Genomic DNA, 22,453 nt, shown 5'->3' with positions numbered 1-22,453 from the left:
CGTCTTTTTTCCAGACTGAAGAGACCCAAATCCCTCAGCCTTTCCTCATAAGAGAGGTGTTCCAGTCCCCTAATCATCCTCGTAGCCCTCCGCTGCACCCTTTCCAGCAGTTCCCTGTCCCTCTTGAACCGGGGAGCCCAGAACTGGACACAGTACTCCAGGTGCGGTCTCACCAAGGCAGAGTAGAGGGGGAGGATGACCTCCCTTGACCTGCTGGCCACGCTCCTCTTGATGCACCCCAGGATGCCATTGGCCTTCTTGGCCACAAGGGCACATTGCTGACTCATGGTCATCCTGTTGTCCACCAGGACTCCCAGGTCTCTTTCCACAGAGCTGCTCTCCAGCAGGTCAGCACCCAACCTGTACTGGTGCATGGGGTTGTTCCTCCCCAGGTGCAGCACCCTACACTTGCCCTTGTTGAACTTCATAAGGTTTCTCTCTGCCCAGATCTCCAACCTGTCCAGGTCTCTCTGTATGGCGGCACAGCCTTCCGGTGTGTCAGCCACCCCACCCAGCTTGGTGTCATCAGCAAACTTGCTGAGGGTGCACTCTATCCCCTCATCCAGGTCATTGATGAATATGTTGAACAGGACTGGACCCAGTACTGACCCCTGGGGAACACCGCTCGTCACTGGTCTCCAACTAGACTCTGTGCCCCTAATCACAACCCTCTGAGCTCTATCTTTCAACCAGTTTTCTATCCACCCCACTGTCCATTCATCTAACCCACACTTCCTAAGCTTCCCTATGAGGATGCTGTGGGAGACCGTGTCAAACGCCTTGCTTAAGTCAAGGTAGACCACATCTACCGCCCTCCCCTCATCTATCCATCTAGTCATGCCATCGTAGAAGGCTATCAGGTTAGTCAGACATGATTTCCCCCTGGTGAATCCATGCTGAGTACTTCTGATAGCTTTCCTTTCCTCCACGCGCCTTGAGATGACACCCAGAACGAGCTGTTCCATCATCTTTCCAGGGATGGAGGTGAGGCTGACCGGCCTGTAGTTCCCCGGCTCCTCCTTCTTGCCTTTCTTGAAGACTGGAGTGACATTGGCTTTCCTCCAGTCCGCAGGCACCTCGCCTGTTCTCCAGGACTTTTCAAAGATGATGGAGAGCGGCCCAGCAATGACTTCCGCCAGCTCCCTCAGCACTCTCGGGTGCATCCCATCAGGGCCCATGGACTTGTGAATATCTAGATGATCTAATTGGTCCCTCACTCGCTCCTCCTCAACCCAAGGGAAGTCGTCTTCTTTCCCTGTTACTTTATTCAATGCCTGGGACTCCTGAGGGCTGGGCCGAGCAGAAAAGACCGAAGCAAAGAAGGCATTCAGTAACTCTGCCTTCTCCACATCCTCCGTCACCATGACTCCTGCCTCATTCAGCAGTGGGCCTACAACTTCCCTGGTCTTCCTTTTGCTTCCAATATACTTGTAGAAGCTCTTTTTGTTTTGCTTGATGTCCCTAGCCAGGTCTAATTCCAAGGCGGCCTTGGCTTTCCTTGTTTCATCCCTGCACGCTCTGGTGGCATTCTTGTAATCCTCCCAAGGGGTCAGTCCCTCCTTCCACTTATTATAAACTTCCTTCTTCCACTTGAGCTTTTTCTGAAGCTCCCTGCTCAACCATGCAGGTCTCCTGCGTCCCTTGGCCGATTTCTTTCTCTTAGGGATGCACCGATCCTGAGCTTGGAGGAAGTGGTCTTTGAATATCAACCAGCTTTCTTGAGCCCCTTTGCCTTCCAGAGCCCTAGCCCACGGGATCTCTCCAAGCAGTTTCTTAAAGAGGTCGAAGTTAGCCCTCCTGAAATCCAAGGTTGTAATTTTACTTCTTGTTGTTGTTTTGTGGATAGTACCCATGATCCTGAACTCAATCATTTCATGATCACTACAACCTAGGGTGCCCCCAACCTTAATGTCCTCCACCAATCCCTCTGTGTTTGTCAGTACCAGGTCCAGGAGTGCTCCTCTCCTTGTTGGCTCCTGTACCACCTGTGTCAAAAAGTTGTCATCAATGCACTGGAGGAGCCTCCTGGACTGTGCATGCCTGGCTGTGTGGTCTTCCCAGCAGATATCGGGGTGATTGAAGTCCCCCATGAGAACCAGGGCCTGCGCTTGCGAGGCTACCTTCAGTTGCGAGGCTACCTTCAGTTGTCTGAACTGAATTGTCAAACCAATTTTTTTTCATTGTCCAAGCAGGAAGAAAAATTTTAAGTAAGTGGTGCAACTCGGACAAAGCATATCTACGTAAGGAATGATTAAGGTATGAAGCATCAAAAGTAGTAAGGTTACCATATACATATATGGGAACAGAATCATTACGTTTTTCGAACCAGATTTTTTCAGCAACCTATCAGAAAAATTATCCCTCTGCAAATATCATTCAGCCTCAGCTAAAGCTATCTTGGACATACCTGATCTTTGCACAGGGGAAAACTAAGATTCTGGATGCAGAAAATTATTTGATATGGAATAGAATATAGAATAGAAACAGGTTCTTAAATTTGGCTTGGTAATGCATTGCGTAACATACTAAAGAAATAGAATACATTTTGTAACTCTCAAAGCATATAGGAATATTTCAAAGACTTGCTTTCTAGTCTTGATCAGCTCAACAACATTTTGTTTGTAATAGTGAACAACTATGTAGCAGATTTGTACTGGTAAACTTTGAAGCACCCCAGAAAGGAAGGTTTTCCTGATGGGAGAACAAAAGCAGTAGATATATAGTGACTTATCTAGGGCTACGTAACTGAATAAATGAATGGTTCGTGAACTGGAAAGTCGAACCCGGGCATGTGACTTCCACACTGATCACCAATCCCTGTGCAACACATGTGCCCGACATCTCTCGTTTCTATATACAACATTATTGTTATTTCACTTAAATGCCTACACATCCACAAAACGAAAATTGAGAGGAAAAAAGTGCATCATCCAAACCTTGGCAAGAGTGCGATGACTGGGGTAACAAGGCACAGTAAGTAGAAGGTGGGGTCTGAAAGCTGTTTCTCCATAATCCAGTAGGGGCTGGTGGGAGGGTTGCAGATCACGCAGGCGGCGTTGTAGATCAGAGAGAAGACGAAGTAAAACACCACGCTGCCCATCATCGTTACCAAGTGGAACAGAGTCTGTAAGCAGAATTGCAGGAAAAGACAGTGATGCTGGTGAGACTGACTCTGAATGTAAGACAGGAGGATAGAAAGAGGGATTAGAAAGAACGTATCCAACAGGTCCCTGTTACTGAAAAGTGCAGCAGGAGAAATACCTAGGAATTAACTTACAAAACAACAGTGACAGGGAATACAGTTCTTTAAGAAACATGTCCTCATATAATGATGTACCAATTGTGTACTGTCCTGTCCAAAGGCACAGTAGAAGCAAATTCTGTCACTGTGCACGTGAAGATCTTATCCTGAGGCAAATAATCAATTCTGGCACATCGTGAAATCTCAGTGCGTCTGTTACTTACTTTTTGTGACCCAGAATTCAGGTAAATGACTCTGAAAGACAATGCCAGGTCTACACAGTATGCTATGTTCAGAAAAGAAAAATAGTCACGTGAACAGGACAGGTCAAACACATACCCACGTATTCATTTCTAGAGCCTGGTGCAAGAGAATGGTCAGGAGGGAGATGGTATTGATGGGGTTTCCAAAGGAAAACACATCTGTGTCAGAGTCCTTGTACGTCTAGAAAACAGGCAGATAGGCTGTGAGGAACCTGACTATTCGGAAGTGAATTTTTCTATTTTTTTAAGAAGGATGGAAGAACGAGAATATTAATGACGCCGGTACTTACCAAATAGGGGACAAAGAAGCAAATGAGGCTCTGATAGAAGGCATCCAACATTGTAATAATAAAAGTTGACAGGTTGTATATCTGCAGGAGTTTATAGATAACAGTCATTATGATGGGACACACATCCCTAGTCTGATCTGCAGACATAATTGCTGTCAGTTTTTGTTCCATTCAGACTATTGATTATAGCTAACTGGTCTCCCTTCATGAGTAAATGCCTCTTGAGCAGCTGATTTACACCATCTCTGAACAGGCATTTTCTCTGTATTAACTAAAGAAAGACCTTAGGAAGACTAGGTAGTAAACTAAGGGTCTTAAATGCTCAATGTCATGAATACCCCATCCCCACCCCCACCCCCCCAACCCCATTCCTTGAATTCTTTTTCAAATACAGCTCTTCCTAAACCTATAGAATTGGTCAAAAATTGCCAAAGCAACAACAATGACGTCTTCAAAATGGTAAATAACATGCATTTTGCACATATGTAAGGTCCAAGAGCTTCTAAGAAAAGGGATGGAAAATCCTTCAGAGAGAATCCTCAGATTCTGCACTCCCTTGCGTAGGTTTCTCAAAACATCATTAAACATGATATGAATGACCAGTGACCATCAGTGCTAAAAATCACGGTCCAGGATAAAAAAAGCATGTATTAGGAGAAAAAGAAGGAGAGAGAAGAATTCTTAAGTACCCTGCAATTTTGTGATTTAAAACTAAGGTCACTTCAATTTTTGCTCCTTAATATTTTCATAATTTCCTATTAAAATTGTTAAGGCAATTTGGGAATAAGTGCTACTGCACTGTATGTATATGCAAAACCAGGTATGTATGTCTGTACCTGTGCACTCCTCGCAAACATACAGAGATCAGACTGGTTCTCTAAACAGGACAGGCAGATTGAGGTAAAAACATAGCATATTTTCTGAGGGTTATGAATACTGACTATTCAAAGTAAAAGAAGTAAACAAATGAAAGTTCATCTCTGGAATAGCCTAGGCACCGTACCGTGACAAAATCCTTTGTGTATTAAAAGGTGTATTTCTGAACCTGAGAGTAGAAAAAATGTCGGTCTGTTTATTGATTTAAGGGTTTGCATTTTCTTGTCACTTTTTGCTGTAATCTTTTTAACAAGCTTTTCTTCTTCAGTAGGTTGAGACTGTTCAAATCCGAGCAGGGACCAGCTAAGCTACTTTACCCTCATTTGTCACATTTCTCATCCTATTTTATTTATTTCTCCCTATGCCTTCACTGAGAAATTTTCTATATATATGGTGTGCACATACATACATACGTACAGACACACACACACGCGCGTGCACACTTGCTCCATCATCTCTTCTTCAGATCAGAAAGACCAAACACAGGGCTGATTCACTAGCACATCACCTTACTTAGTACAGTGCGGCATGCTGGTACCAAACTGGATTGCTCCATATATTTAATGGCAGAATAAACCTTCCCATTTACATCTTCTAACTCTGACCAAGTAACCCAGCCTCGCTTCCAGGAAGCAACTTCAATCATACGTTCCTTACCAGTTCTTCTGACAGCTACAATCATACCTTCTCTTAGCGGACATCAGTAAACTAGAAACCATAAATGGATCATTTCATGCCAAGTAAGTCTAAATTTGTCTTCCCTCCCCCCTCACAAAACCAAAAAGCCTGTGGTCCTTCGGCTTATTGAGCAGTTATTTCAGCAACCAAGACATACCTCTGAATTTTGTCCATTTTTGTACAACTCCGGCAAACCTAAAAGTGTTTCTGCAGAAACATCTTTATCCAGGACTCCAAAGACAAGAGGGGGCACTGAGGTGAAGAAGAGATTGAAAAAAATCATCTGCCAGTAGTCTATCATTGTGCTGCCTGAGAACCCACAGAAGAACTGGTACCAGAAGAGCAGATTGACGTAGCTCTGTGGAGAAGAAAATACAAACGTGATATTCTGTTAGAAGCTGAACTGTGGGTCCCCACATGCACAGAAGCACATCTGTCGTGCTGATGTGATTTCGTTTCTCTTTGGGTTGTGGGAGTCGTGAAGCTGCACTTTTCCTGTGGCCACCCCTTTATGTCCTCTGTTCCCTACTATTACAGCTGCTCTGGGCCCTTTAGTTTGCAATGCATACACGGTCTACGTGTCTCTTCGTTCCTTCCACCTATGAGGTTTGTGTAGTACATTGGTTATTAACAGAGTCTCCCAAGAACACATAATTTTGGTTAAAGGTACCGTCAGTAGACAGCTCTGCACTTTATTCCATAAAGCAGTGTATCTTAAAGGAACTACTTCACACCAATCCACGGTGATACAGCTTTTTAAAAGCCATTAGATTTCTTTAGAGAAAATATCAGAGAATAATTAAGTAAACTGTTCACATCTCTGAGCACCAGATTTTAAAATCCTTTTACAAACTGGTTGTCCATGCAGAGTCAAAGGCCTCCTGTTCCCTAATGGCACTGGGGAGATAATAGGACAGCAGCATCCCAGTCTGGAGAGCTGTTTCACGCTGCAAAGAAATATCCTTTGAACTCAAAAAGGATGCCCAATCAAGAAAAAAAAAGTTTCCATTTCCACTATAAATTTTAACACTTATAAGAAGTAATCCTTATTCAAAATTATTAAAAAAAATCCTCCAACAGATACTTTGAATTCTAAGTAAATACTCTTTCATGCTCAGAGTGTATTTCATGTCAAATGGACTTGTTTGCACAGTCTTGTAGAAACTGTATTACTATCAGGTTTTTCCACTTTACATTATTCTTCAATGCACAGCTCATTTGCATATACATTAAATTTTTAATAAAAATGCCAGATATGACTGCATCATTATTTGCAAGTGGTTCCTATCAAACTAAATGCAAAAATTCCGAGGTTTCACAGGCAACCAATTCTTAGTGTGGAGTCATCTTCTATATTCTAGCACTAATAATCCGCTCTTCCTTATGCAAATTTTATTTTGAGGCTCATGGGTATTATTAATAAAGTTTCTTGAACTACCATATAAAAGTTACTAAGCCTCGAGTCCTTTTTCCCTCAGGAATAATGTGCTTTCAAAATACATCTAGAATCCATATTTTTCTCAACGCTTTATGTGGCACATTTCTAAGAAGGAGGTAGCATACCATAAACTTGCAAAGTAAAGAAACAGGAACGGTAGCTTCATTCAAAGTAAGAGAGTATAACCTGCAAAAAAAACCCCCAAAACAAACGCCCTCCGAGCCCTGGACTTAACCCTTGCTAGGATGAAAACTTCCAGAATTTTAATAATCTTACCACATTTTTGTAGAAAAAGTAAATCACCATCTTTGCCAGGCGAGCATAACACCAATGTCCGTGGACAAGAAGCAGTTTTTTGAGATGCTTAAATCGGGATATTGCAAAGTCACTAGCCATCACAGCCTTTGGTAAAAAGAATAGAAGTTAATTTACAAATATCTTTTTCCCACCCAATATGATGAAATATGAACACGGACACTGAAATTATTTCCTACTATTGAATATTGTAGAAAACAAAACAACAACACCTTGAGAAAATAGTTGGAAATTTCTATCTCTGCAGATCTTTCCATCTTAGGAGGATAAGGAAGGGAGTTATGTGGGAAAGAATTTGGGGCAGAAAACACTGAAAGAGAATCAACAAAACCTGGAAATACTATAGCAGAGATGATTCAGAAACCAGATGCTAACCTAACACTGGACAGGCATCTGCTGATTTTCCAGGCTTATGAGCAAACACACATTTGTCCATGCATGCTAATTGTTGGCTCCAAATGCTCTTTTTTGGCTGGACCCATAATTATGAACTGCATATTAATTTATGACAGTAATGATGCCAACTTGCATTTTAAGTTTGACACTCAAGAGTATACGGCTGCTATGAAACTTATTAAGCAGCAAGAGACCACGTAACAAAAGAGGAAAGGAAATAAAGTGAAGGGATACCTGCATGCCTTCTTGGCCAGATATTCCAATTCCAACATCAGCTGCTTGAATCATACTTACATCATTTGCACCATCACCTAGAATAGGAAGACAAGAGAGAACAATAAAGGTGCAAGAAAGGGTACTTAATACAAAATGCCTCTATCAAAACAAGAAAAAAACCCCAGCTATGCTGATAAACAAAGCCTACTGTGTACTACAATACATCTTAATTAGCGTAACAGATACTCAGCATCAAGCAATCATGACCTCTAGGCTCTGATCTTGGTTGGAACATCCTTCTTCCCAGCAGACCTAGATCCACCAGGGCTAAGCACGACATTGGGACCTGCTGGGTGGTGGCCTGGACACCCCATTACCATCTATATCTGCATCACTTTGTATGTTTCTGCTTGGTGAACTCCATATGCTCAGCAACATGCTTTGCAGCACCCTACTCACTGAATTCTCCAAAGTACATCATAAATTTTACTGCAGTTGACAATGTATCAAACCAATTTCAGGAGTTATTCTGCTCATTTCAACTTGCAGCAACATGTTAAATACATAACCAAATTTCCATGGAAAGAACAGCCATGGTTGCTGCCTGGAGTGTGGAGATTGTGAATAAGGTTGGCTGGTGAAGCAAAACAAATGAAGCAGAAGGCTGAAAACTTATATTTTGAACTCCAAGGCAAAGCAAGAAATTTTAAAATACATCAGACTCTTCTGGTTTGTCCACAGAGGTGTATTTTTTAGCTTTAAGTCACAAAAATCAATCCTGCAAGGATTTTAGTGGGATCACTTACCAAAAGTGGAGCAGGAAACTCAAAGCGTTTCACATTATTTGGAGGTAGATAGCAAATGAGTCAGCGCTTAATACCACTCTGGGGATAACTGTGTTTTTACCAGCTGGGAAAATCTGACAGCAAAAGGGCTTTATGAAAAGACAAAACAGTGACTACTATTGATGGCTTTCCATGCCCAAAAGCGAGGGCATTCTGGAGGGAATGCGTACACACGTTTGCACTGGTGTGCATGAAAGGGACTGCTGGGAGATTCTGAATTTGGAGTGCCTTCATCTTGTTTAAATGGGGGCCAGATTTGCTTAGTGAAAGCTGAAGGAGGACTTTCATATCGCTTTTGATCAAGAAAGACTATTCAATACTATTTTCCCGCTGTATCTATCTGAGGTACAAGAAATAGCTCATAAAATATATTCCATACGTTCCTATAACTCATAAAGAAAGAACCTGCTTCCCATTTCTCCCATGAGATTCAGAATGGAAGTACCTATCGACAGGGTCATCACTTTAAGCTGCCTCCGGACGAGCTTGACCACCATGCTCTTCTGGAGAGGGGTGGAACGGCAGCACAGCACCGAGCGGCAGTGCTTCGTCAGCGCCAGGAACTTCTCCTCCAGACCCCCCTGGAAGATGATGTTCAGCGTCCGTCCGTCAATCACCAGTCCGAATTCGGGACTGGGGGCCTCAGAGGCTGAGAAAGATGTTGGGATAAGGCCAAAAAATTTCCTCTGTGGTTTTTCAACCTCGTAATTCTTCCTCACCTCTTCCAAGGTTAAATTCAAGAGAGATTCACAAGTTTCCTGTGAGAAAACAGAAGTGGTTCTAGAAATAGTTATCTCCATCTCCCTTTACAGCACAGCACCTTACGAAGCGTATGTAAAATCATGCCAGTGAGTTTAAGCCTATCAGATAAACATTAGGGAAAACTGACTGGGAAATGCAATCATTCATCAGACTATTTCAATGATGTCATCAAATCCTTCAGTGAAAACGCTGTGCATCTTTGCAGCTAGTTACCTGTAGCAAGGAATTATTTTAAAAGAAAAGGAGGACATATTTGTATTTACAATGATGAGAGTTCCAAAATTTTTTTTAAAATTCCTTTATTTCTAAAGGAAATTTTAAAAATGTAGTTCTGATATGAATGATGTGAGATAGCGCAACATTTGCTTCCCTCAGAAATAAACTGCGGTAGAGAGACAGAGGTCCAGATTTTCAAAATTACCCAGTAACTTTGAAAGTTTGGCCTTTTCTAAGTCACAAATCAGCTGTGTGTCACAGCTGGAGACAGAAATAAACTTCATATTGCCCAGCACTGTGCCTCAAAAACACAAACAAAGTCTTTCCCTCTTCCCAAATCTGCCTCATTTTGGACCAAAGTCCCCTTTTAGATGCAAACAACCGGAACTGACTTAGTATCAAATACAAACAGATTTAAGGGGACCACTTTCACTTCTCCCATACAGATGTCCTAAACTGGCACACCACTATCAGAGAAAACCCAGAGTGATCTAAAAGTTATTTTGCTGCCTGTTAGTACCAGAAATCCTCCTTCTGTGGCATGGCACTGAATACCTGAGGAGCTAATCACTCCCTTTTCTACCTTTTCTGTCAGCTTTATTGAGCGATGATTCAGTTCTAAAATGTTATTTTCACTTTATGTTGCATAAGGTACATGTGTAGGATGTTTGCAAGATTTAAATTACACTTAAGTGGGAGGTTCTGGAATCAAATGTACCTCTGACATCTAATAAAAAGCTGCATCTAGCCTGCATGCTGAAAACCTCTAAAAAAATATCGAAGCAGCATCATCTTTCTGTGAACAAACCAAAAATTGCAGTGGAAATTCCTGGTTTGCCTTGGCTTGCCTTTTTAAATGAATCCCCCAAACTACCTACTTGTGTTGCTTCTTCCTAGAAGATATTTAGTTTTCAGTGTTTGAATAAACTGCTGGGCTCAGGAGGGACAGAGAGTCCCTTCCCACTGAAGCCAGTTAAAGGGTTAACTTTGGCAAATTAGTGGGTTAAACGCTTTGCATGTATTATTTGTTTTCCTCCAGCCACTGCCATTGGGAGACTCAGAACCAGTGTCCTCGGGTTCATTTTGAAAGGGAGGGAACCAAATGGTATTGTGGAGCAACGCCAGTGCCCACTGAGCCACAGGGGATCACACAAGCGCCCGCGTGCGCAGATTGCGTCCGAGCCTGGATGGAGGGCCCTACACCGTGCTCTAGGTGCGCGCAGGCGCCTGTGTTTCCTGGAGCCAGGGTGGTCCCGCCTGCAGCATCACTTCTCTGACAGAAACCATCTTCTAATTTCCATCCCAAATATATTCATTCTGCCTTCCGTTAAAGCAGATATGCGTATCAAATGAAATTACACATTGAAGCAAGGAATGTATTCCGTGCCAAATTCCATATCATCTTTGCGTGTTTCCCTATTTCCGTGACATTAAAAGAGAGAGACATTTGCATAGGATTTTATTCTTGTTTGGAGAGCTACTAACTGCAGACAAAAGCAGCTAGAAAGTAGGCCATCTCACCGCTCTATACAATTGCCTATCACAGCAAAAACAGTCGGTATTTTAACTGCATTTAATTAATCCTCACAATAGCTTTATGGAGAAAGGCAAGCTTGTATCTGTAACCCCTCTTCTGTGGGGAGAAAAACCGAGGCAACCAAGACCAGTGAGTTGCCTAGTGGCAGACAGAAGCCCTGCCTTCCCTCCTCATCCTCCCGTCCACCTGCGGAAAGGCTGGGTTACGTGTGACCCACGGCAACTCCTGTTACTGCTGAGCAGGGCCACAAGCATACGCTGTCTAGAAAGGACAGAGCGGCACACCGGGAAAGGGCAGCGGCTGCTGCCTGGGGCACCTCAGGGACACCCGGGGCTATGCGGGAAGTAAGAGGTCACTAGCAAGGCAGTGAACAGGGCAGCACAGCTGGCACTTTGGACCCTGTTTTGGGGCTTTAGAAATGGTCAGGGCTGACCTCTCCTTAGTAAACGGGTCTGGTTTAGCCATAACGTCTGAACTCAGTCTCCCCTAAATCCACCTCACAAAGCCATCTGGCCCACCAGGATGCCCGGAGAGATGTAGGCGTGCACAGTGGAGGCCATTCTGCTTTCCAAAAGCAAGGCATAGTTTTCCTGGTACCCTACTTATGGTGCTTCACAACCTGCAAAAGCCAAAGTTGCTTTCCTAAAACCTTTTCCTTTCACCATCCTTAATGGCATTTACCCTCTTCAAAAGTTAGGACTCTATTTTGTCTCTTCTGTTCAGACGGTTTCAGGAATAGCCATAGATTGCACCACAGATTGTTCACTGTATTTTAGTGAGTCACAGGAGCTGACAGACGCGCCCTTGAAGCGATTATCCTCATTTTGAAGTATGGTTGCTTTGCCTACTGCCTGACCTTCTTATTGCCCATGCAAATTCAGGGAATATCTGTGCACATCAACAACCACGTGCGCCACCATGGAATGTCAAGAAAGTGACTGTGTTTTTAACTGCCCCACAAGAGCTATATTAGGTTTCCAAGAAGGTGAAATGCTGCTTACACAAAAAGATACTGGATTAAACTGTTCACTAATAAATTTCTGATTAAGCCTAATCCTATTAGGGAACAGGCGACTGGAAAGTTCTGAATTTAAATAAATCTACACCTGCATGCTTTTTCCAGGCTGACTCATACAGCACTTTCCAAACGTCTTCTTACAGATATCACCTAGGGTTAAAATATCATTGTAACTAAAATTTCTATTGCAAGGTGAAAAGACAGTTGTCAGTATTATTAAGGAATCAGGCACTTAAACTGCATATTACCTTCTTTCTAAAGCTCGCTATTCAGGTAATTTTTTTAAAGAATATTTTCATTTGGAAAAAACATTGTATTTTAATTGATTAAAACTCTACATAATTGTCTTGTGTTTCAATTCATCCTATTATGTGTGGTCTAAAGAGTTTCTGGCCTAATGCTGCTATATGAGTTTTTGGTTGGCTGTTTTGTGTTGAACGCAGCTTAAAGCAAAATAATGCCAAGCTGCAAGACACAAGAAAGGGAAAAAGATAGCAAATTCTGTGTGTCTCTCTGTACTCACCTTGTTTTCAGTGTTAATGGTGAAGACGGTGTCTCCTTGGTGCAGGAGTTTACAGGAATATGCAATGTTAACTGCTGTTTCCTGTTTGTCTCCTGTCAAGACCCAGATTTGTATCCCAGCTTCTCGAAGAGCCGCAATAGTGTCAGGCACTCCGTCTTGCAGCCGATCTTCAATCCCTGTGGCTCCTGGGCAGACAGGAAGAGAAGAAATGAACTAGTTTTCTTTCATTTGGAAATGATTTCGCTATTTTCTTTTTTAAGAAAAGGTCTTTGACTTCCAGTCATGATCCTGAACTTATCAAGAGCTGAGCCAAGGCAGTGTCCAGCAAATAAACACACCGGTGCAAGATCTGTGTTTGGATTAAGGTCTGAATGTGTCAGCAATCAAGTCCTGGCTCTTCATTTTACTCGTTGCTAGAACAATGCGTTTCATTTCTTCTTAATAATCCAAAGTGGCAACGTACTGGCAGAGGAATTACACCATATGCATTTTTAAAGTACTGCATTAAGTCCCATCAAAGCAACCAGAGAAAAGAAGAACTTTGACTATTTCGATGAATGCTATCCCTCTTGTCAAGTTAGATACTTCGCCCATCAAAGCGAGAATAAACGGTACAGTAACTTTTCTTTTTTAAAATGCACAAACTTAGAAGCAGATGCCAACACTCATCCTGATGGTAAATCACCATCTGAATGTTATAATGCTCCTCTTCCTATCTCTTCCACTAGAGGTCAGTTTGAAGATGCCGAACTGTGACACATTAAAGATAGATACTGATTTAAGCTAAAAGAACACTTTTTGTGAAATAAAGTATGAAAGCACACAGAGCCTTAAGAGTTGGCAAAGGTAACAGACTCTGACAAGATCTACAGTATCTCTTATGTGGTTCTGCTTATGGCATTTACTGTTATTACTCTAATTTTTTAAATCACTGCAGAGCTTATGAGAAGCCATAATGCTAATAGCTTGCAATCAGAGAAATTAATGATAATGAAGTATGGGCACAGATTGTATTCAGAGAAAGATGAGACTGAGACAATTCTGAAAATCAAAGTCTTAAAGAACAAAATTTTTCAAAATAAAATAGAAAAGAGAGCACTGAAGCGCTGTGTAATTTAACAGAATAGTGTTGTCAGATAAGACGGTGATGGATGATGCACAAGTGCCAATGAATGTAAGTTTTAACATGAAATATCCTTTTTATAAGGTGCAAAAAGCAAACATGACAATGCAACAACAGCATGAATTCACTAGCAAAAATCCTTACGTGTGGACAGCATTTTAAGTTACCGTTTTTTATAATACAGTGTAATTACCAAAATTGCCTTGGAATTTGTGCTCAAAACTGAAGTTAATTTATATTATTTTATAGGTTTATCTAAGGACACACACACGATTGGATTATGGGAACTTCATTATCTACTATGCCAGCTGAGCCACAGTAACAGCTGATGTACATGTTCTTTGCTTCTGGCACATGATAGTTTCAGTAGACTTTTTCAAAGTTACTGCTGCTCAAAATGCACGAGAACTCGTTTAGACACTGTCATTGGACTGTATACCCTAGCCCTGAGATTTCCAAACCTCAGAGGAAGACTTTTTGATATAAATTAGTATAAGCTGTTGTCTGTCTGATTGCCAAGAATATCACAGGAGAGCAAGTGATGCTTTATGCAAAGACGATTCTTATTTTTAGCTACCCAGCAAGGTGAGTTTGGTCTCCAGATGCTGCGCTGTCTCCATTAACAGTTCTTCTCTGTTGTCAATTGCAGCTTCTGCCTCCCGACGAAAATTGGCCCATTTTTGAAAGTCATCTTCATTCAAGACCTGCATAACACAATTTAAACAGGCCTCATTTTAATTTTAAATAAGAGAAGAATGCCAAAATTCTGGATCACAGAGACTTAACTCCTATCCAGGCTGGTAAAGTACTGTGTTGTCTTTAAAATAACACAAACTTTTCCAAGAGAAGATGACAAGAACTAGTACTAATGAGAAAAACAGACCTGCCTTCCTGTTTGTATAAATGGCCTATGGCTGAGACTTAACAACATGACCTAGAGGGACTCCTGATCACACAGCCCTTAGCTGGGACGCTGAACAGGAACACACAGTTTCTGAAGGTTGCTCTACATTTCTCTGTAGCTTGGATATGACCTATTTGTTGCACATAGACAACTTCTGTATTAAAGTATCAGACTAAGATGTACTAACCCAGGCTGAGGGCAAGATTTTTGAAAGCTGAATGCCAAGCAAACCAGAAAAAGGTTGGCTCCCCTGTGGACTTTTTATTTCTTGCTTGGAACCACTGTAGAGAAGGTCAGCTAGAGTTACCATAAGAGAAACAGAAATGAAAGTTTTGAGGCTGACCAAAAATCCATCATCTGTTCGAACCGAGGAAAAAGAGGGAAAAAAAGACTGCAGAGCGATCAAATAGAGAGACAAAAAGATGGGCTGTATCTGACTTGTTCTCTGAAGCAGAAAGAATTATAGCCATTAAATTTTTCTAATAAATCTATTGACATGTACAGAGCAAAGCTGTAAACGATATTAGGTTAATGCCCTCCTACCTTCTTAGCTATACACAGAGTTCTCAGGCCATCCCGGGCATAGTAGTCCAGATGCTTCTGTGTTTTTTCTTTTATTCTTTTCATTCTCCTCTCCGCGCTAAGGTCAGCTGTGAAATACAAGGAAAAGATTCCGTATTTTAAACACAGATAATTTCAGATCTAATGGCCTAGGATTAAAAAAGAGTGGGCATTACAGAAAACTAGATTACAGTACAACAGCAATTCCTTTAAAAGCTCAAAACTGTTGTCTGCGCATAAACTGAAAGCTTGCGGAAGATCCTTGTTTCCTTTAAGATAACATTACTTGGATTTTCTTGTTTGTTTATGTTATAGCACTCTTGCTGACAAGCTGAAATACAATGGTCAGGCCCTTATGACAGTATTATTGCAGAGTACGCAATCCACATGCGTTAGCGCTGACAGTGAATTTTAATTAGACCATTCCATATTCTAAACATTACTGAGGTTAAATAAATACCCCAGTTCTGATCTGCAGGGATAGCACTAGAGAAAGCTTATTCTTTTTATGTGCTTCTCATGCCTAGATACAATATTTCATGCAGAAAAGAGTACTGCAAACTTCTCGTGCTTCTTTATATGAGACACAACAGAAATAGCTCATTGGCTAATTACCTTTGGCAGAGTCTTCCAGCAAGTCCATTATAACAGAGTCAGCTCCTTTTGTGTAGACAACAATCTCCTTGGTTAGAGGGTGCCTCACCACTACAGACATCCTTTTCCTTACTGAGTCAAATCCCAAAGTGTAGAGAATATCGAAAGTCAGGAGTGTGCCTTGCGGCAACCGTACCGTCACCTGTTCAGGAGTTCGGGACACTAAAGTAAAACTATACGCCTGAGCAGCATAGACAAGCGCTGCCTCGTCTGGGCTCTCAGCCTCATAACAAAAGTCTGTTGGCAAAGAACGGTTAGTCACGGATTTAAAAACCTCATCCAAGGAAGCACTACCAATATCTGTGCTGCCCTTGCCCTGGAGCTCATCACCTCTACTGCTGGCACTGCAGTCGTTGTCATTGGTGCAGCAATCCAACGCAGCAAGATGCTCCTCAGTGTTCCTTGCACTGAAGCTAGCACCTAGGTCTGAACTAGACTGAGATGATGAAAAGGACTGACTAAGGCTTGCTAGTTTTAGCCTTTGAAATATCTGATGAATCTTCTCCAGGGTGATTCCTGAAGGTTTTATTGGTGGTGGGACTGTGACCTAGAAATATGAGAAAACCTATGGTTAAAAACAAATACATGCGAACTACAAGATACTTTTCAAAACCTCAATATATTTTTCTGTATGTAAATGATGATAATTAGAAAAGCAACTTTCCCCCCCCCAATTTAACTGTGGTGGGGTAATTCAGTAGAGGAGTCATAGGTGAGTTGGCATCCAAATTTGATGGTGATTTGTATCTCTACCTCTGAAGCAGAGATGAAATCAAGCCCCTGGTAGTTTTGTCAATGGTATGGGAGATCAGAGAAAACACAGTATGTTCAACAAACTTCCTACAGTATATATAATATAAAATTTAAAAGAAAAAGTGCAGATACTGTGCTAGCCATAGCTATTCATCTACATAAAACGCCATGCTAGGAAGGGACATACACAGGAAGGGAAACAGTAGATACTACACAAAAGGTAACAGAACTAGAGGAGAAGTCCCAGACTATCTTTTACCATTTCAGGTTTCGCTGAACACTGCTGTATGTTGTGAAATGGAAGTATAATCAATTTGCCTCATATACTTAATTACCCTTTGTCGTGGCTCAGTAGTTGTGGAGACCAGGACTGTATTGCAGATGGCAAGGGCAAGAAAGAAGTCAGTAAGGGATGTGGAAGTCTTCATATGTATAAAAGGAGAAAGATTTTCAGTCTGGAGTGCAGCTTCTCTCACTCGCCTCAGCAGCCTGCTATCCGGAGTCACATCCTTTTCCTGGAAGAGAAGTTACTTGAGAGGATTATTCCCATTTACCCTTGACCTCAAGGAAGAATATCAACTTGATTTCTTCTTCTTGCTTCTTATTGAATTTACACCTAGAATTATGTAAGCTAAATACCTTTTGTACTTAACATCTAGGGAAAAAAGATAAATTTCTAAAAGCCGCATAACTAGATAATTAGAAGGAAATGTATCTTGAAATAGAAGATGATTTCAGAATTTTATTTCTTTTGAGATCTACTAGAAATCAAGAATAATATATACTGTATCCTCCAACTTTGAAACTGCTGACCAGTGAATTAAAGGGCATTCCAGACGGAAGTGGATTCGCGATCTCCCATTTCAGTGTGGGACCTGATTGTTATTTCAACAGAGCATGTATTGTGCTTATGGCTTGGTTACGCAGTATCACTTTTTGTTTCCAGAGTCATTTTGCTCTGCACCCAGAAAGAGAAGCTGTCTCAAACTGTTCTTCCTCAGTTTTACAATAAATAAATAAATAAATACATACTTCATTTGTTCCTGAAATGTTACTGTAATTTTACTAGTACAATCTTTCTAATCAAACCTAAATTTGCAAGCCAAACTACTTAACAATGTCACTTATCTACAATTTCATTTGATGTAGGGCTATGGGAGTATTACTTTTAATGGAAATTTCATGTTAGCAGAGCCTGGTTTGGATTTAATTCAGGGCCATATTTAACAACAGCTTACAAGTTTAAAAGACACCTTCCTGTGAGCCAACACTTTTGGATGCCTTCTTTAAGGAACTGCCAAAGTGATTTAGCTGCTTTCTAGTTCATCTCGGCTATTACCCTCTCCCCCTTCAATCTGGCATGGTTTTCCTAGGTTCCCTAAATATGCAACAGAAGTCATCCAGCCACCTTCACGGCTGCGTTGTGCTGAGCTGAATATGTTGCATTCTAATTCCTGCTTGCTAAAGTGAATAACGGTTCTTAAATCATCCTAGTAATTGCAAATAAATCTACTGCTTATTTTGCGGCACAGAGCTCAATTGAAATCCTAAGATGGAACAAGGTTTTGCCCTTTCTCTGCCACAGGAGGCTCTGGTTCCTCTGGCTCAGTGTTTCCATGCTTTTTCATTTCACATATGGGGAAAAGTTTTAAGTATAGATGTAGTCCTTTCTCTAGCAAATACACACAATGAGGATAAGTCTGATTTTTTAGTTATCATCTCAGGTCTCTTAAAAAGGATCAGAGGCTGAAAAGTTAAAGCTGTCGTTCTTTAGAATCGCTTTCACAATATTGTACTGCAGCAGATGGTTACTGTGGGCAACTGTGAGTCTGTGGCCTGTACTGTGCTTCCTACGTACAGCAATCCCAAATAGCTTAACTGGACAATTCCAACGAAGAACACACGTGCAGACGCAACTCTCAAAACATTTATGTTGGGAATTATATTAAGTCTGAAACATGAACGATTATAAACGAATTGACTCTTTGGCCCAGCTATTCATATGATTTCCTCATGCATTGCTACAGTTAGAACGAACCTCAAGAACCACGAATTACTACACACAGATCTCAGCCTCTCCTTTCCGTCATCATCCTACACAATTTCTTTTGCATATATCTCCTCAATATCTGCCTCTAGTTCATGCCAAAAATGACAATGCACTAGTAGGTATTCCACTTCAGCAGAAACTTTCTGAACTCAAAATATTACTCTGGAAAAACAGAAAAGTGTCAGGTCAGTTATGACCTCAGAGATAGGTTTTAAAGACAAAGTAATATAAAAATCAATATTTATCAGAAAAGTTTTTCTCATTTCCTTTTTCACATTCAGTGAAAACAGGGCTGTCCTGAATTTCGAGCTTTACGGAACTACAGGAGATAAAATTTAGATAAAAAAGTCTGTTAATTGACCAGCCTGAACATATATAAAAACAAACAAATGAACAAAAGAAAGAAAAGTGAAAATAAGAAAAAGAAAGAAAGTGAAATAAAACAGCACTAATGATGACGATCAGTTAAATGTACCACCTTTTCAATGTTACCAATTTTATTAGTAAAAATGCTGATGTTATAAAATGGCTAGTGCCATTCAGATTTTAAGATTTCCTCATTAATTTGGTAACATTTCTTTTACTTGATGGCACTAAAACCTGATGACAACAGGACAATTGAAATCTTCATGAAATGCTTCTAATAGCAAGGCACTATTTATTGGAATGATTAAATCTAGAAGGAAATGTGCTGTCACAATCTTAATTCATAAGAACACCTAAAGGTAGACAGAGGAAATGTTACTGCTCTGTCTTGTTCCAAATTTGCTTATCATTTTATATTTTTCCTACTCTTTTAAAGTTCCTTTAAGTCCTTCTGTCAACCATAGCTCTGTTGTTTTATAACACATTATTTTATTTTTCCCTCTGAGAAGGGCACAAACTGAAACACAGGAGGTTCCACCTGAAAATTAGGAAACACTTTTTTACTGTGAGGGTGACAGAACACCGGCACAGGTTGCCCAGAGAGGTTGTGGAGCCACCATCCTTGGAGATACTAAAAAGCTGTCTGGTCATGGTCCTGGGTAACTGGCTGAGGTGAGCAGGGGGGTTGGACCAGATGACCTCCAGAGATCCTTTCCCACCTCAACAATTCTGTGCTTCTGTGACGTCTGTCTCCCTCCAGACTTTTCATAAACGTTTATGAAATGAGTTAATCAGTCACTATATTTATCATGGGAGATTTCTGAAGTAAAGACTACACTGTTCTTCTTTCCTTTGCATTCCACATAAAACCTAAGACACACACAGACATCGCACATTTTTATGGTATCAATATAAACACTGTAGACTTGGCAGCAATTTTCAACTATAAGTTTTCAGAATAGCTTGAATTTGTGTTCAAACAGATCTGTTCAGCTCAGTCTCTAATTTTCCAAGTGTAACTGTTAATGGGTAGATCTCCATCTCCTTGTAGTTATGTTTAGTATGAGTAGCAAGGGATATGGTTGCTGACAATAAGCTAGGAATTTGCTTTTCCGTTGTCCAAGACATGGTCAAGCTCCTTCCCACTGAATAAACTTTGCCACTGAATTTTTGGAAGCTGTAACTGGACATAGGATTCACCATGTCTGATGAACTGCATAAATCGTATGTAAGGAGGCTCCACAGACTGCTATGGATCATGAAGACTATGGCAAAGGTATTGGAAGGGGCAAAACCACAGGGTGAGTCCTAGGAGTTCGGCTTTGCATCATACCTTGTTACTTTTGCTCCAGAAAAGACAAGTAATGCTATTTAGTTATTCTTCTAGGATCTGCAGACTGCAGTTAATTAACTTTATCAAATGCCATGAAAAACCCATCATCCTCATCTCTATCTCAGAGACGCACTGAGATGAACGTTAATTGATAAGAGCTTCTCAGATTTCAGCAAAACATCAAAACTTGTCAAGCAGAGAACACTCTCACAAACAGGCAGGCTGAAATACATTCTGTAGCTGCAGAGCTTCCTAATTGCAGAACTGCTCAGAATACTGAGACAAAGTTCAAACACGCTGATTTGCAGGCACAATCAATTACCACTGTACAAATGCACTTAAAATACCACATGCAACCTGCTTATCACTGATTCATGTAAGGCTGATTGAGAGTAAGTAAATTTTGTGATTACCGCATAGATAATTCTCCTTTAAAAACTGTTCACATATAAATTTGACATTTGTAAATTATTATCTTTTGTTTGGCACAGTTTCTTTCCAATTAAACTCTACATTTTGTAGGATACTATTATGTTAACGGCCCTCTTGCTTTAAAATGCTTTTCTTGGCAACAGTTCTGACATGCAGGTGCTCATAGCAGATGCTGCACTAACCCTTACCCAAAAACCACTGTGTCTTCTCAGCAGTGCAAAGTTCTTCAATTTTACTATTACCTGAGGCTACCAGTTTTCACGAACAGTTTCATGTGGCTGGCACATCAAGCCTTGGAAACTCGACATTTATTAAGAAAAAAGCCAACAACAACAAATTGTACAATGTCAGCTACTGGCCTTTGGACTTTATGTTTTTTATTATGTAAAGCATTTCTTTTTTCTCTTGCATTTTGTTGGTCTGAAGAAGCTGAGGCTCACAATTTCATCGTGAGGATTGTGTTTGACAATCATTGACTGCCACTGAATACTTCAATACTTTTATTTTAACAGAGCCATTTATCCAGAAGGGCTCTGCAAACCCTAAATTAATCAAGTCAGATAGCAATCTTTGTGTTTTCAATCACACGTTGTTCAAAGATAGATTTTTCTTAAGAAACTTTGACTACTGAGATACATTCAGGCCCATGATACTATCTGTATAACCGGAGTACTCAAGACGTTACAGATTCGTAGCAAAGTACAAATGCATCAGACAAGGTGATACAAGTTCCAAAGAGCAGGAACCAGAGACAGAGAGAATTTTACTCTCTCTATTTTATTAATAGGAAATTGGTTTGGCTAGTAAAGAGAAACACTACTGTGCACCATTTGAAGGATATCAACATACAGGACAACCTCTGGGCAACACCTGTGTCTCCATTTTAATACATCTTCATATTTGTCATAGAGGTTAAATGATTTATCCACAGAGAGTGACACCTATTAGCAGCTAAGGCTGGTTATTTCCTTGACAGCAGCTTCATCTTCCTCTACAAAGGAGATGTTTGATACTAGTTCCTCAGATATTGTCTTTACAGTAGGAAAAAAAAATAACATGGCGGTTTATTTACAGAAGAAAGCGAAGAGGCCTGGCAGTAAAAAACATAACTGGGGAGATATACTGGCAAGAAATTCCTTTATCACATTTCAAAAGTCATGGCCCATGGGTTCTCAGCAGCCCACGGGAACTGGGCTGGAAAATGCTAGGATAACAACTGACAATGCCCCATATTCCAGGAGCAGGAAGAGTACTGACTGATATCTACTACATGGCAGAAGAACTGAATGAAGCAAGTAGGATCTTAAAATACTTTGCCAAGAAGAACAACTGCAGAAAGTAAAGTTCTGAGAAATCTATATTTATGAGATTTTTTTAAAAAACACAAGATTTGGAAGGGTTTTCCAGCGGTTTAATGTTAAATGGAATTCTAATTTTGAAAGGTGTTCAACTTTCTCCTGGAGTCCATAAAAGGTTTTTCTGAAACGTCTTTTAAAAAAACTTTCAAGAAGAAAAGAACAGTCTGACTATAACTAGGCTGTGTTAGATTTTGGGAAGTTTCAGATGTAAAATTCAGCTGAGTCTAAGATTTTCCCAGAATTGCACTGAAGACATGTACTTCCAAGTCGGTACTTGAAGTGAGGCAGAGGCCACTCTGAGCTAC

The 22,453-nt window shown here is 40.8% G+C and overlaps 1 protein-coding gene across 1 annotated transcript in view; it reads right to left on the bottom strand.

Moving 5' to 3' along the window:
- Positions 1 to 22,453, bottom strand: part of ATP10B (ATPase phospholipid transporting 10B (putative)) — a 57,312-nt gene that overhangs the window by 4,796 nt on the left and 30,063 nt on the right. Inside the window, exons 10-21 of the mRNA XM_063348993.1 lie at positions 16,945 to 17,124; positions 15,818 to 16,403; positions 15,185 to 15,291; positions 14,315 to 14,441; positions 12,615 to 12,799; positions 9,004 to 9,316; positions 7,732 to 7,808; positions 7,063 to 7,188; positions 5,506 to 5,706; positions 3,795 to 3,875; positions 3,581 to 3,685; positions 2,937 to 3,124 (exon numbers count right to left, since the gene is read on the bottom strand). Coding sequence (XP_063205063.1) covers positions 2,937 to 3,124; positions 3,581 to 3,685; positions 3,795 to 3,875; positions 5,506 to 5,706; positions 7,063 to 7,188; positions 7,732 to 7,808; positions 9,004 to 9,316; positions 12,615 to 12,799; positions 14,315 to 14,441; positions 15,185 to 15,291; positions 15,818 to 16,403; positions 16,945 to 17,124 — 2,276 coding nt within the window. The remainder of the gene's footprint in view (positions 1 to 2,936; positions 3,125 to 3,580; positions 3,686 to 3,794; positions 3,876 to 5,505; positions 5,707 to 7,062; positions 7,189 to 7,731; positions 7,809 to 9,003; positions 9,317 to 12,614; positions 12,800 to 14,314; positions 14,442 to 15,184; positions 15,292 to 15,817; positions 16,404 to 16,944; positions 17,125 to 22,453) is intronic.

This window comes from Chroicocephalus ridibundus, chromosome 11 (genome assembly GCF_963924245.1).
Source record: "Chroicocephalus ridibundus chromosome 11, bChrRid1.1, whole genome shotgun sequence".
Taxonomy (NCBI): Eukaryota; Metazoa; Chordata; class Aves; order Charadriiformes; family Laridae; genus Chroicocephalus; species Chroicocephalus ridibundus.
The sequence above is the reverse complement of the archived record's forward strand: the minus strand, read 5'-3'. Positions and strand labels throughout refer to the sequence as shown.